At 40.1% G+C, this 12,272-nt stretch overlaps 1 protein-coding gene across 6 annotated transcripts in view; it reads left to right on the top strand.

Annotated features, from left to right (window-relative positions):
- CREBBP (CREB binding lysine acetyltransferase) overlaps positions 1-12,272 on the top strand; it is a 99,794-nt gene that overhangs the window by 46,509 nt on the left and 41,013 nt on the right. For all 6 annotated transcript variants that reach the window (XM_082312995.1, XM_082312997.1, XM_082312996.1 and 3 more), the window contains 6 exons: positions 1,418-1,667; positions 2,220-2,333; positions 9,766-10,008; positions 10,631-10,730; positions 11,185-11,331; positions 11,813-11,930. In XM_082312995.1, coding sequence (XP_082169121.1) covers positions 1,418-1,667; positions 2,220-2,333; positions 9,766-10,008; positions 10,631-10,730; positions 11,185-11,331; positions 11,813-11,930 — 972 coding nt within the window. The remainder of the gene's footprint in view (positions 1-1,417; positions 1,668-2,219; positions 2,334-9,765; positions 10,009-10,630; positions 10,731-11,184; positions 11,332-11,812; positions 11,931-12,272) is intronic.

Below are 12,272 nucleotides of genomic sequence, written 5' to 3' on the forward strand. Positions count from 1 at the left end.
CTGATGTGCAGGTGGCAAAGCTGAGGACAAAGCTTGCTGATGGAGTAGTGAGAACTTGTGCCAGGGAACCTTTCGTTAACCTAAGAAAATGAGTTTTGTTGCTGTTATATGCCGTGTTTTGTAGGCGGTAGAATTTTCTGGAGAGTCCTTCTCAAAGGTCAAAAGTAGAGTGGGCTCCAAATGGTGTGTTCTGTCACCTAAGGGTGATTTTCCTTCAATGCAGTAAGCAGGCTTTGGTCTGTAGTTCTGTAGACAGCACTGAACTATTTCCTCTGTTACCTCCCCTGTATAATCCTGTTCCTCCTATATTCTATTTATAAGTGTTTTTAATGGCTGGTTTCCCTTAGGTAGCTTGGAAGTTGGTGAGCTGTTCTGTGGTAACCTATATTTACAGTGCATAATCAAAGTGATTCTTGGGACAGTTTCGTATTTGTCCCTGAGATTAATTCAGTCTGTGAATCACAGGGGTTTAAGCACTTTTGCAGTCCCATATCTGCTCCTGCTAGTGGAGTCATTGCAGGCTGTGGATGTGTTTAATTTTGAAAATCAGGCTTCTAAATTTGTTGTCCTTCAAAGGTCCAAGAAGGTAGTTGAAAAGCTTCTAAATCTGTGCTGAAGAAATGACATGTTGAAGCTATTTATCTCTTCCGCACTGTTATGGGCCATGTCTCAGACTGAAGATCTCTATGGGTATGCAAGCTCTGCCAGGCCAGGCTCGGGCATTGGTACAGAAGTATGTCCGTAAAGAATGGAAGCTGGAAATAAAACAAAATAACAGGCTTTTACAAGCTGATACAACTTAGCGTCACCCTGTAGTTAACTCTAGTTCACTTCAGTAGACAAAATGCAATCCAGATTGAGGTGGCCTTTTCTGGAAGAAAACTGTATACGTCTTACCTTGGAAATTTTCTCTATGAAAGGACTATCAGCCCTCACTTGTGAGAAGAAAGGCTTGGCAAATCCGTTCTACTTTTTATTGTAATAGGGACAGTCATAATTTTGACTGTCTTCTCCCATCGGACTCCTCTTTCTGCTGGGGACGAGAAACTAGGATTGAAGTGTATAAAACCTATAATATGAAAATATAATACTAAAAAGTCTTGAATTCCACCTCCAAGTGTGGTTAGAGCTCTTTCCTGTTGGAATTGGGATCTGTCTAATAAACAGAAGATTTTGGATGGCTTGTTACTTAAACTATTGTTTGTAAATATCTTGAGAGGAACCTCTCAATACATTTTTGCTTTTCCAAAATGAGAATAGGAATGTTTGAGAACGCTACAGAGACTGGCATAATAATCCTTGTAGCCAGTCGTAGCAGAATGCTTGGCGAATAGTCTTGTGATACTCAAATTATTATACAAGATTAAGATCAGAATTGAGGCTTGCAAACGCGATGCTAAACTATCTGTTCTCTCAGTCCCAGATGCAAACCCAGGTACAGCAAGTGGGGATCGTACCGACGCAGACAATGGCAACTGGACCAACCGCAGATCCGGAGAAGCGCAAACTGATCCAGCAGCAGTTGGTTTTGCTGCTTCACGCTCACAAATGTCAGAGGCGTGAGCAAGCAAACGGAGAGGTGCGGGCCTGCGCTCTCCCGCACTGCCGAACCATGAAAAACGTCCTCAACCACATGACACACTGTCAAGCCGGGAAGGCCTGTCAAGGTGAGAGCACGTTGCTGAAGCTACTCTTGCAAATGAGCTGTGTAAGGTTTCTTGCATATTTGTCAGCAGTGTTTCTCTTCTTGTCGAGAAGAACCCTATACCTGGCACAAATGAGTGCCAGAACTGGTTCTTTAATTAAACAGCTGCTCCCTTTTTCATTACCTTTGCTCGGTTTCCACTTGTGATCTCTTCATAGTTGTCAGCTTAGAGAACAGAAGGCAATATTTGCCTTTTAGAAGCAGGATGGTACCAACGGTAGCCTTGAAAGCCTCTTTTTCATCTCCTCCATTCTATAAAGAGGGTGTAATACCCACCGTGCGTTTGCCTGCAGCTCAGCCACGTAGAGTTTCTTAGATTTTAGTACTAGTTTCCTTCATTTGTTACGGCATTATTGGTCGGACCCCAAAAATTCTAGTTGCATTTAGCTGTGTTTAATTACACATACAGTATTGCTTGTAAAGGAGAAAGAATAGAGTTGCTCTAAAAAATGAGATAATTCAAAACCAGTTAACCAGGAAGTGACCATAATTCTATTGCTTTTCCTTGTTACAGTTGCTCATTGTGCATCTTCGAGACAAATCATCTCCCACTGGAAGAATTGTACTCGGCACGACTGTCCTGTGTGCCTTCCTTTGAAAAACGCCAGTGACAAAAGAAATCAACAACGTAAGTAGTTGTTTTACTGCTGTCACAATGGAATGATACTGTTAAAATAAAGTTGATCAAATGTGCACTGTAGGAATCAACTTTGACAGTGCCCCAACAAACTGAATGGCCGTATAATAATCTTGTATAAGGATGAATATACTAATGAATTCTCCTTTTTGATCATTGAATGCAATTTATTACTTAAATACACATTAATTAAAAAGGGAAAATCTCAGATCAAGCGCAGATCTGTTTTTAAAGGGTGTGGCAACTTCTAGCTGGTATTTTATTGTGAGGCAGGTCGATAGATTCCAGTTATAATACGGTTTTGGATGTAGGTAGGGTTTTGGGGAAGATATAAGCTATTTCATTATTTTTCTTGCTGCTAGAAACAACTTATATCAACATGCTAGTGATTAAGAATATTCAAAAATGTTTGTTTAAGAAAAAATATTCTTGTGCACAAAAAGATCTCGTCTGGGTGTCTTAATCATTAAGTGTGTTTAACGCTTATGTAGATTAGCTGAAGTTCTGCAAATCATAGTGGTTTTGCCCATGCCTGTTTTTTATAATAGCTTAGCTGTTACTGATGCTTGGGGGCACCCAATTTCTAGTGCATTTCTTCCCTCTTGCTCTGAAACAGAAAGTACTGAACTTAGGTTGGTAGGTTTGCTTCTCATCAAATCCTTTGAAAAGATGCCAAGGTAGAACGTTGTACAGCATAGATGCAGCAGTTCTAGAAGTCTTAAGTAATGTTATGCCTAAGTATATTTAAATAAGGGTTAAGAATTGGAAAATAGCTGGAGGACTTGCGAAGCTTGTACGTTTGAATTGTGTTGGAAGCGTTCTGCTAATTTCCATTTAGGCTGAGACTGCAGTGAGGAACACTAATAAACCTTGGAGGATAGAGAAGAGCTCCTAGGTTAGGTGAGATTAAGGCAGAGGGGGAGCAGCTGGTAAGACTGTCCAAATTATCCATTGAGCATGTCTCATTACAGTTTCAGGAGGGTGTTTTTTCCCTCCAAAACTGAAAAAATTATAAATGTAGAGCTGCTTGGAGGTAAGGATTTTAGTTTTGTTTTACCAAACTTCTCCTTGGTAAACAAGATGTGTCTTGGGTGTTCAAAGTAGTGATTTGTTGCAAGTGATTAGTTATGTTTGGCCTGCAAAAAAAAAAAATGTGTTGAAAGCTTTGCTTTTTAATATGACATGGTCCATTTGTGCATAACATCCTTATTACACAGTTGTTATCAAAGTGCTAACAACATCTAGCACAACAGAATTGTTTTTTTCAATACAAGCTGCTGTAGAAAAGTACTTTGTGCAGTATTTGTTTTTACGTCATTCATACAACTTCTCAAAAGAGAAGCCCTTGAACAAAAACAGTCCTTAAAAATAATTTTGTTATGGGATCAAACAGGATGTTGTTTGAATGCAACAGAATTAGAATGGGTAAGTGTAGAGTTTGGCTGTCTTATTGTATGTGGGGGGAAATAAATATGAAATCTCCATCTTCTGTTCAATTAATCAATAATCCAGTGGTAGCAACCGTGAAAATTTGCAGCTTAGTATGATGAGGTGCAAGGTTCTTTGTTCTGAATTATGTCTCTGAGTCATACATGTGACACCTCGTGGTTTGTTTGAAGGTAAAAGATGAACACTACAAATACTTGTTTAGATATATTATAAAGGATACCCCTTTGTAGGCATTCAAAAATGTTTGTGAAATGATTTACATGGATATGTGCGTTTGAAAACACTGTGTCTGATCAGGTGAAAACTAACCTAAGCTAGGTTAGTTTAAGACTTGAAGAAAACGTAGGCTCTCTTAGGAATAAATAATTATAGCATCTACTAAATTGGGGGGAGGAGGGGATCTGCATATGGCAGAATATGATGAGAGTATTTAGAAAGGGAAAAAGAAGTGGGAAGTGGAGTGACCCTCGTTGCTTTTGTCAGGCCGTCGTCCTTACAGAACGAATGACCACACGATGGTCACTTGGAAGACTTTGAATCCTGGAATCTTCCTTTCTGTCCTCATGCCTGTTTTGCCATCGTTATTTCGAGTCCTGTTGTATCTGTGCTGGGCTTTCAAGTGGCTCCTTCAAAGCCTGCCGATCTTTTAGAAAGTTCTGCAGTTCAGCACTTGTGAAGCATTGCAATATGGTGGCTTGCTTCCCATGTGCAATGGTTCCTGTGCTCTTTGAGCTATCTATTCCTACTCCTTGGGGGATTCCCTCTGCATCCTGCAAAAAGCCCTGGGTTTTAGGTTATTACCATGGAGCTGTTTCTTTACCGGTGTCTTACTCCATGTTTTAGTGTTTAGATTCTATGCAAGGACATCTATCTGTGCCAGGTTTCATTTGTATAGCTGCCTTTTTTTTTTTTTTTTTTTAAGTATCTTGAACTGTCTTCTATTGTAACTGTTGATAATAACATGACTTGTTAATAGGACGTGTTGGGACAAACTTGAAAATCTTTCTGTTCCACATGGCTCTTATTGTGTATACCATGTATACCGCTGGGAGGGTAGAGGAAAACGGGGGGGGGGGAAGTTGTTTTGCATATGCTGAAATATTAAGCTTTTCTTTTGAATAGGCCAATGACTCCTGTCTTTTGAAGTAATGACTTGAAATTTGGTAGAAATGTTTTGGGGTTGGAGGGTTGTTTTTGTTAGGAAGTACTTCTTGCTCCCTGCTGAGCCCACCACAATTTGAGTTATAAACTCTTGCAGACAGCCATTGATATATTTCCTAGCTTTATAGCTCTATTGTAACAACTGTTTTTTTCTGAAGATTCACCTTGTCGTGCTCATGCTTGAGCTTCTTAATTCTTCTGTTCCTGACCTGGGCAGGTGTGTATTGTGCCACCAAACAGCTACTGGATAGGCTTCCCCTTCCAGCCCTACAGGTGGTGATAAGCGTGCCGTGCTCACCATTTATTATGACCTGGGCCATCCTCATGCAATGCTTGATGTGCTTCATTTCAGGATCAGGGGTCACTTAGAAGATCTTTGGGATCCCTGTTGAGTTGAGCGAGACTGAAAGGTGGAGTTGTGGACATGGAGCTAGTCTCCCCTGTGTTTTTCCTTGTAGGAAAATTTTACATAAGATGCAGTGAAGAAAAATCTGGATTGAGACAGAGTAAACTTGATGCAACTAATCTTTATCTAAAAATGGGATTTTAAAGAAGACTGGGCCAGAAATTCTGGAGTATGTGGACTTGGGGATGAAGGGTGGGACTCTCATGAGGGAAATGGAAACGGCGACTAGGAGCAAGCTGGCCGAGGGAGTAGGTTGTTGAGCATGGGCAGAAAATGAAAGAAGACCTGGATGTAGAACATTTGGGAACCAGCCCTTTGTAGAGAAGGAAGGAGTGCATTGGTACCCAGGGAAATGTGTCCAGAAAGAGCAGGCAGCAACTAGAGCCTGTTTCCTGTGAAAACGGGAAATGAAATCCAGTTTGCTCAAGTCTTACTGCCAGTAAGTGTCTGTAAAATCTACAAACAAAACGTGTCTCTTGTTTTCTCCAGTGCTGGAAATCATGCATGATGGTGACCTACCAGCTATCAGTTACTCCGCTGAGCCACATGATAGATGGTTAGCCCACAGATTAACAGGTTGCATTCACTGCCTAATGTGATGCTATACTGTGGAGGCTTTTAGTTTAATGCTTAACTTAAATAAAAATTAAAATGGCATTGGTGGCGAAGTTTAATACTGACACTCCCTACCGTTAAGTTGATCATAAAATCTTTACTTACCCCACGATTTGATTCATGATATAACCTTCAATTAAATGATTGTGTACACTTACCTTTTGTATACCTGCCCAATTCTGGGTGCAGCACCTCTTGTGCTGAGGTGAGCCAAGGTTACCAGCAGAATTTTTGCTCCGGTCACTCTGAGCTAGAATGGATGTAACGAGCAGAGCGAGGAGCTGCAGGACGGAGCATTTGAACACCGCTGAACGAGTCTCAGTTCCAGAATTTGGAAGCCAAATGAAAAATTTAAATCAGATTTCTGAAAAAATGGATTAACATGGTGCTTTCACTGGGGTGGTCAGGTTAGAGAAGTGCTGGGCATTCATACTTAAAAGAGCATTAGGAGGCTGTGTTTAAAATAAATTCTTATCGACTGGAGGGGCGGAGCGGTTCCCATCTGGAAGACGTGAACGCAGTTTCGTTAAGGCAGCATTATCTACTTTGCAGACTGAAACAGGTATCCTGCAGATGAGGTAGCGTTTGATCGTTCAGATGACATCCTAATGGCCTGATCGGGACGGTTCGGAAGTTCTGGGGCTGCTTAACTTCTGCTGGGTTGAACTTTCACTCTGAAGATCTGTACACACACGGGACTTTGTAACATGGGACATAGGGAGCGCAGTTGCCTTTAAAGCGTTTAGAATGCAAACAGTCGTGTACAGAGTTGTCTTTACGCTTGTAGCTTCTGTCACGAGCTCATCAATATCTAAAGCATCAGTTAATAAACAGAAAAATCACAGTAGACATTGCTTCGTGTAGCAGTGGCCCAATGTGATAACTCCTGTTTGTTTCAGTGCTGTATTTATTTAAATTGACTTGATTTCCTATGGTATCTGCCACAGAGAGGACCGCATTTGCACTTGATCTGTCCAGCATGGAAATTTAATACACTCTTCCTCCATCATCTTCTTTGACAGACTGAGATAATGTCATGCATTCATACAAAACCAATGAACAAACAGACAGAAAAAAAAAAAACCCAAACCCTTCAAAATCATATTCCTGATGTTGTGAAAATACTCAATATAGTATGCTGTTACTTGAGTGATAAAATATAGAAAAGCTGAGACCAAATAGAGCCCCTCATTTCCACGTTGTAAGCGTGCGGCTGGCTGTAAGAACGTAGTCTGTCCCCTAATAATACTACTTCGGTTTGGAGTGTTGAAGCGACGTTTGGCTGTTTACCAGCCACAGTGACACTTGCCTCCTTGAATAGGTACGTGCGCACATGTGGAACTTCTTGGAGATCGTTAGTCTTTTCAAACTGCAAGTCAAAATAGTGGCCTTCAGACATTCTCCCCTTACGATAATGTTAGTAGTTTTATGAAGAAACAGTGGGTTTTTTTTCTGTTTAGAATAGACTTAACTCTCCATGTTATCACTTTTAACGTGACATTAAGACTGTCAACTCTGACAAATACCCAAACTGAGGTTTTTATGGTCTGGGGCAGAAATAGAGATCTGGAAATCTGATCTTGCTTAAGTAGACTTCTTTAGAATTGGTTGGATCGTGGTTCCTAAAGCTGCTCTAACACAAGGCCTGAACTTGTGCTTCATAGTAACCGATACCACTGCTGAAGCTCAGCCCAGAACCATGGGCAGGAGGTGATTAACTTCTCTAAGCTCTGCCTTAGCTTCAATGTGAGCTTCAAGCCAAGCTTGCAGTCCTCAGAAGATCAGTGCCAGCTTTTTTCCCCAGAAGAGCACGTGGAATGGTGAAACACTTTGCTGTCCTCAGTGGGATGGCTGGGAGCCTTTTTCCTGCTCCCAGCCTTCAGCATCCCCTGTGGTCATCCTGCCATCTCCAGAGATGTGCCTCTGATTTACAGCCAACGCTGCAAGTGCATGGGGGTTTTTTGTTGTAATGTTTCCGGAGATATATTGTCCTCTTTTTCTAACAAGCTCAAATTTTTATTAGCTCCTGAATCGATCCTTTGCTGTCACAACAGCCTCTGAAGCCTTTTGAATCCCAGGGTGCCACAAGTTTTGTGCTATTTAACCTTTCTAGAGGCTTCTTATTTCTTGCCTTGCGCTAGTGTAGAGGCATCTTTCTCTTAGATTGTGTGATTCCAGAGTGCTATGTGCAAGTCCAACAAGAAATTCATAGAGTTGCTCTTTAGTATGTCCTTTTTTCTTTTGTTTTTTTTAATGAAACTGATAGGATCTCAGTCAGCTTCTGTCTTTGGTTTTTAAACTTGCTTGGAAATGCTCAGTGAGTTCAAAAGTTATTACGAATGTGTCCACAGAGTGTAAGCATATGTAAGCCTAATTTCCGTGGTAAACCCAGTGTTGAAAATACTGCGGGGTGTCCTTGGGGGAAAAAAAGGCTATTTTTCTGTGGGGCTGCTTATTCTGGAGAGGGGGATCTCTGTCTATATTTATTTGTAGTTCTTTGGCAAATGAGATCAGATTGAATTCTCATCTGGAGAGGGAAAAGTCTGGACTCTGTAATGTGTGTGTTTTCTCTTGGATGGAAGCTGAAAGTGTGTGTGTCTTTTTCAGTGATTCTCTCAGTTTCCATAGTGGGTAAGGATTTAAGAAAGCCTAGATAATGCTGTTAATGTCTCAGAAGGCTTGTTTCCCTGACTTTATTTTTTTTTTCTAACCATGTGCCTCTCCTAATATTTCAATAAAACAGCTATTGTTGCCTATTAAAAGCTATTATTGCTGCTGTGTTTAGCTCACAAATTTGTAATGCACATTACATATTTAATTACTTGAGGGGGAAAATGTGAAGTCTGTATTACTTCTACCAGAGTCTCGGTTATCAAAATGCAGTGTCTCTGTAGTGAAGGATATACTCCATGTGTCATTCACAGTGGAACATGTTATTACTTAGAATGGCAGTCAAAATGAGGACTGGAAAGCAGATTTTTATTCACTTCTGGGTTTAGTAAAAACTGCTTGTCCTGTTGTTTCCATTTCATTTCTGCAATGGAAAAGACTCTTCCATACATCTGTGGTGAGAGAGGTTGGTTGGTTGTGGTGGTCATACAGGTTAATGAATACCTAAATATTATTATCTAAATCATTTACCAAAACCTGTGGCAGGCTCATCCCCTTTCTGACACTTCAAATTATTTTAGATTTTGTCAGTACAATCTGAAACCCATCAGGGCTTTTCATATCTCTGAATAACTTGGGTTTTAGGGTAATTTGGCCTTCAGAGGATTCATCTAGTGACTGCTCGGAATGAAAATTTCTACCAACAGATCTTCAGTATTACCTTTGTGTCCAAGGACACAGTATTTCTGCTGAACTCAGGATCTCTGTTCTGGAGCCAAATATTTTGACCTAAAATGGGATTGATGGGAAAGAGGGAAGTAGAGGAATTAATTATTTTTTTTCCCCCCTTTAGTCTACTGTCCCAAGCATGAAAATCCTATTTAGCCTTATATTGGAGACTCTACTTTGTGTGTTACAGTAATTATGGGCTTATCTGCCCAAAATTTACAGCACTTCTCTTTAGACTGCATGTATTAATTGCTAGGGTGGTTTCTGTCCTGTAGAATCAAAGGCTGAGTTTCCCTACTTGACATCTCGGGTGTCATTCTGTCCTTTGGCAGAAAAAATATGTACCATATAACTATATGCATGTTCTGTTGATTCTTGGCATGATTTATTTTATTGTTTGTCCTCATTGATTTTCAATTTTCTCTTATCCTTTCTTTTTTTTTTTTTTAATAGCCCTTCTAGGGTCTCCAGCTGGTGGAATCCAAAATTCCATCGGTTCTGTTGGCACAGGCCAGCAGAATACTCCATCGCTAAGTAATCCTAATCCGATTGACCCCAGCTCCATGCAACGAGCCTACGCTGCTCTTGGACTGCCGTATGGCAACCAGCCTCAAACACAGTTGCAGCCCCAGGTACAAGGCCAACAGCCGGCACAGCCTCAGGCTCACCAGCAAATGAGGACCATTAATGCACTGGGTAGGTAGAAAAAATACCGAGAAACTCAGGTATTAAAATAAACCGAACTGTTGAATTTTTAGGATAGTCTAGTATTTCACTTGATCAGAGTAGTGACTTTCTGTTCATATTGATTAATAACTTACAATTATACTATTTATAAACACTACCATTCATTTCCATTTGAATATTAGAGAGCTTTGAATATATTGCTTCTGCCAAATAGCAGTAGTTTTAGTTTCTTTTAAAATACAGTCCGTAGCTTATTGTTGTCTAAGGTGATTAAACAGAATTGCTGGAGGATTTTGGTTTGTTTAACAAGTGTTTCAGCTGTTCTAGCAGACAATTCTGTCTCAAATGCTAATTTCTTTCTGGAACTTAATTGTAGTATTATCTTCTTTTTAGCTTATTGAACTATTCTTACGAATTTTAAATTTTAATAGACGAGTTTTTGTAGGAAAAAAGATCTTCAGACCGAAAAGTAATTTAAGTAGCTACATATATGCACCGCAGCAGATGTTATTGTAAAAGTACTTCTCTGATACACTGTTTCTTTCGTTAACCAGTTAGTAAAGTGTAGTTTTGCCATGTTATTGTCAAACTTGTGAACTGGATGCCAATGATGTTTAATTTTGTCCCAAAGGAGCCAACCAGATGAACCTTCCCGCAGGAGGAATAACAACAGACCAGCAAGCTAGTCTAATTTCTGAAACAGCTCTTCCAACATCCCTTGGGACAAATAAGTAATGCACGCATTTTCGTTCTTGCTCAATTAAACATTTATTTACATGCTTATGAATGTAAATAAAGAGCATGCTTTAAAAACTAATTGTATTGGCATGGCAATGATCAGTCACATCTATAGCTATGCTCTTCTTTCCTATTTCAGTTCTCTGTCTACCACTCTGTCCCCCCAGGGAGCCCCAGAATATTTAGTAGTTTTAAATGAATTCCCAAAGGAAGAATATTTTGTATTTCTGAGTTGTGATTCTTTATCGTTCATACCGTGTCTTCCAAACTCCTGAGCTTTGCTGCTGTAGGTGTTGCGGTTTGCTGATATCAGAATTTCACTTAGAGAATGTTTGATGCAGTAGCTAGAAGTGATGAGAGGAATTACTTAAAAATAACTTCAGGCATCAAACATAGAACAAAACTCTGCATGCTGTGCTGTAACAGTCCCTTTTCTTTTTATTTTAGCCCACTAATGAATGATGGCACAAATTCTGGCAATGTTGGAAACCTCAGCTCAATGCCAACGGCTGCGCCTCCTTCTAGTACCGGGGTAAGGAAAGCATGGCATGAACATGTCACTCAGGACCTGCGCAATCATTTAGTGCATAAACTGTAAGTATTCACCAAGACCGCGTATTTTTCCTGAATGTTTTTAAAGAATTTCAATACTGTAGTTGTACTGTTAAGCTGAAAAGTTGCTGAGGAAGTTAGCAGTAGTGGTTCTCTGACACTGGGCCGCTGAGGATGAGCTGTTACCTCTAACCCTCCTCTTTGGTTCATTCTTTGTGCTCATTAAGGAACGGGCATGAAACTAGTTTATACTGCTAGTAAGTTCGCTCTGCTGTAATAAACAAGTATTTAGGCTCTAGACTGTCAAACCTCACATTTTTTCATCATTGAATTTGCTTTAATCTTGTGGGGAGTAGTGCAATATAGATTTTTTTTTTTTTTTTTTTTAAAAAAACAATTTTGATATGCTTTTACATCTCTGATGTATGAAGGAATGTCCAGGTTGAATATTGTAAAGCTGTATTGAATAATATTTTTTTTTCCCTTGAAGAATTTTTCTTTTATTCGTTCTCCTTTCTTGTAGTGTCCAAGCCATCTTCCCCACTCCTGATCCGGCAGCACTGAAGGATCGCCGCATGGAGAACTTGGTGGCTTATGCCAGGAAAGTGGAAGGAGATATGTATGAATCTGCTAACAGTAGGGTATGTTGCTTCAGTCCAAGTATTCAGTTCAAGAACAGTACTATCACAAATGTTACAAGCATAATGAAAACCACAGAGAATCATTTCTCTTGTCTCTGGATGAGGAAAGTCGTGCTTTCTGTCTGTGACAGTGTTTGTATAGTCCCAAGCCATCTGATTAATGCCACTCCAAGCTAATTCACCTCCCTCAGCTCCATGAAAACTAGATATCGTCCCAGCCCTGTTTCCATTCCTCCTGAAAGTGTGGTTGACATGCAGGAAGGCTGGAGCACAGCTTGCGGTTCTTGATGTTTCTCTTGCCGACTTTCTCCTTTCTGGAAGTCTGTGTAAATAGTAGTTTTA

This window comes from Platalea leucorodia (genome assembly GCF_965183815.1).
Source record: "Platalea leucorodia genome assembly, chromosome: 5".
Taxonomy (NCBI): domain Eukaryota; kingdom Metazoa; phylum Chordata; class Aves; order Pelecaniformes; family Threskiornithidae; genus Platalea; species Platalea leucorodia.